The sequence below is a fragment of the Scophthalmus maximus genome, chromosome 4 (genome assembly GCF_022379125.1).
Source record: "Scophthalmus maximus strain ysfricsl-2021 chromosome 4, ASM2237912v1, whole genome shotgun sequence".
NCBI classification, from domain to species: domain Eukaryota; kingdom Metazoa; phylum Chordata; class Actinopteri; order Pleuronectiformes; family Scophthalmidae; genus Scophthalmus; species Scophthalmus maximus.
Window position 1 is genome coordinate 2175001 of NC_061518.1, and position 2500 is coordinate 2177500.

General features: G+C 47.0%; 1 protein-coding gene across 4 annotated transcripts in view; it reads right to left on the reverse strand.

Annotated features, from left to right (window-relative positions):
* LOC118302841 (sodium/potassium/calcium exchanger 1-like) overlaps positions 1 to 2500 on the reverse strand; it is a 14598-nt gene that overhangs the window by 5608 nt on the left and 6490 nt on the right. Inside the window, exons 5-6 of one of the 4 annotated variants that reach the window (XM_035629323.2) lie at positions 729 to 785; positions 315 to 365 (exon numbers count right to left, since the gene is read on the reverse strand). The exons of 2 other annotated variants lie outside the window; for them this stretch is intronic. In XM_035629323.2, the coding sequence (XP_035485216.2) occupies positions 315 to 365; positions 729 to 785 (108 nt within the window). The remainder of the gene's footprint in view (positions 1 to 314; positions 366 to 728; positions 786 to 2500) is intronic. One more of the 4 variants, XM_047331488.1, reaches the window with a different exon arrangement.

A 2500-nucleotide genomic window follows, 5' to 3' on the forward strand; every position in this document is an offset into this window, starting at 1 on the left:
GAATGAATATGGAAAGAAAATGAAAAGGAACGTTCATATTTTTCCTGTATTTTAGATGAGGCTGCAACAAATAAAACCTCATATGGGAGGATGCACCACAAAGAGACGGAGACAAACAAACTGAGATTCTGTAAGTGAACGACACGGAGACGACTGGATGCAAACACATGAACATGCAACCGTCCAATACAGACAAACCATAATCAATAATTAATAAATTCAACCGTCCAAAATGAGTTCAGGGACAAAGACAAACCAGACTGAACACCACAACAACAACAACAACAACAACAACAACGACAGACACTTCCTACCTGTCCTCTGCGCTGGCCCCGCCCCTCTGACATCACCATTAAAGGAGGTTTCTGATTGGGCGAGAAGCGTCAGAGCAAAAACCAAACACGCTCAGTCTCCTCAAGTCATGTGACACGTCAATTAGACAAACACTTGGAATGAGAAATTTCTGTCTTTATCTATTTTTGAAAGAATTTCCAGGTCACACGATGAAGCTGGGAAATCAGAGAGTTTTGTGAAAACCTACTTTGAGAAGTGCAGAATTTTGTTACTCTACCAAACTACTGTTTGTGATTCATCAGACGAGCTGGAAAGAAGTTTGTTCTGTACTGACTGTACTGGTTGCATGTGAATGCATCACGCACACCAGGACACAACAACACGCACAAACACCACGGGACACGACAGGAAACAGCCGCCGCCGCCGCGCTCACCTCGTCTGCTCTTCCTGGGGCCGGGGGTTTTCGGGGCCCCTCCTCCGAGCGCCGCCTCTAGGATGGAAACCAGCAGCAACAAGTTCAACTTCCGCATCATCCGAGTTTCATTTTATTGCATCGTCGCTACGATCAACTTCTCGGTCCCTGGACGATCGACTCGCAAATCATCACTAACTTCCAAAAACTGTTTGTCAGTAAGTTACATTTCTAATGCACCAATTTTCCTCCTGTACCCGTTGGGTCCACGTCCAACTTCAGTTCCAAATCTCCTACATTTCCCATCGCACCTCAGATTAGACACCAGACCAACCAGCGAGTTCCTGTTTCCCTCATTCACACAGATTTCCATCCGTCCAATCACAGCCATCTATCTAAAAAGGGGCGGGTTCTATACCAGGGACCATGGACCATTTTCGTTAACAACCAACATGGCTACTGCTTCTTCTGCTGCTGCTGCTGCTGCTGCTGCTGCTGCTGCTGCTGATGATGATGATGATGATGATGATGATGATGATGATGATGATGATGATGATGATGATGATGATGATGATGATGATGATGTGGAGAAATCAGTCGATAACAGAAACTTTTTTTTGGCAAAAACTCTAAACTTCAGACGTATTGACGCTGCAGCGTCACAGCTCTCCTCCGCCCCCTACAGGCCCTTTACATCCCTCTGTCGCACGCCTCGTTTGCTCTGATTGGTTGTTGGTCTTCCCTCACTGTGTCCAGCGGCGTTGACGACGCCTCTCGGAGATTGTGGTACCGGCGACGCCCAACTCGACCGTTCGTCAAAACTGGAGCATGCACGGCAGCATGTTTTATTCTATTTGATTTGGTTTATAAGCTGCACCCACTTGATTATAACTATCATTAATAGATAGACTGGCATCAAAAAATTATGAATTGAGGGTTTTTGAGAGTTTCTAACTTCAGAGTCATGTGTCAGTAAGTCGTCGGTGATCATAGATGTTGCAGGCAGATTCAGTTTTAAATCTATTTGAAGATTTAATTTAATAAACTGTGAGGAGGCAGACAGGGGCAGGAATCGAACCGTCGACCCTGCTGCCACGTGGCACGTTGTGTGCTGCAACCGCTCGGCTCCAGATGCAGGTGAACAGGTTAATGAGTTGTTATGACGTGCTGGGAAAATGAATTCTGGCCCAAACGCACGAAAGCACTTTTTCCCCCTGTGACGACGAACCAAAGAGCTAAAATTACAAATGGAGCCTCAGAGGTCGAGGAACATCAGCCACGACCTCGGACACCAAAACGTTGAACTGTTTCTGACTATTATGCCGGTTCATAAAACGTTTTCAAATTATTAATTAAAACATTATCTACAAACGGAAACCCCCTAAAAATGATGCCAGAGTAGAAAATGGATCCAAAAACAATCCTCATAAGAAGCGAACGTTCACTTCAGACTGAAGTATTAAATGGATCTTTCTGATGTGCAGGTCTCTTCTCCTGTCAGTCGGAACACTGGGCTCACGCACAGTTCCCCTCCCGACTGACACGGATCGATCAGCGGCGCCGCCGCCCGCTGCGCCCGCAGCTGCACCGCTGAACGTCCACGGAGATAAAGAGCTTGGTCCGATAGCTCGCTGGCTCTGATCCAGCTTTCATTAGCCTGCATTGAAAAGCTGATTAAGGTTTCAGCTGCGGCCGAGCGCCGTGCGTGCGAGAGAGAGAGAGAGAGAGAGAGAAGGAGAGAGAGCGAGAGCAGGAACAAAACGTCCAGGTGAGGTCGAGGACGCGGCTGAAGG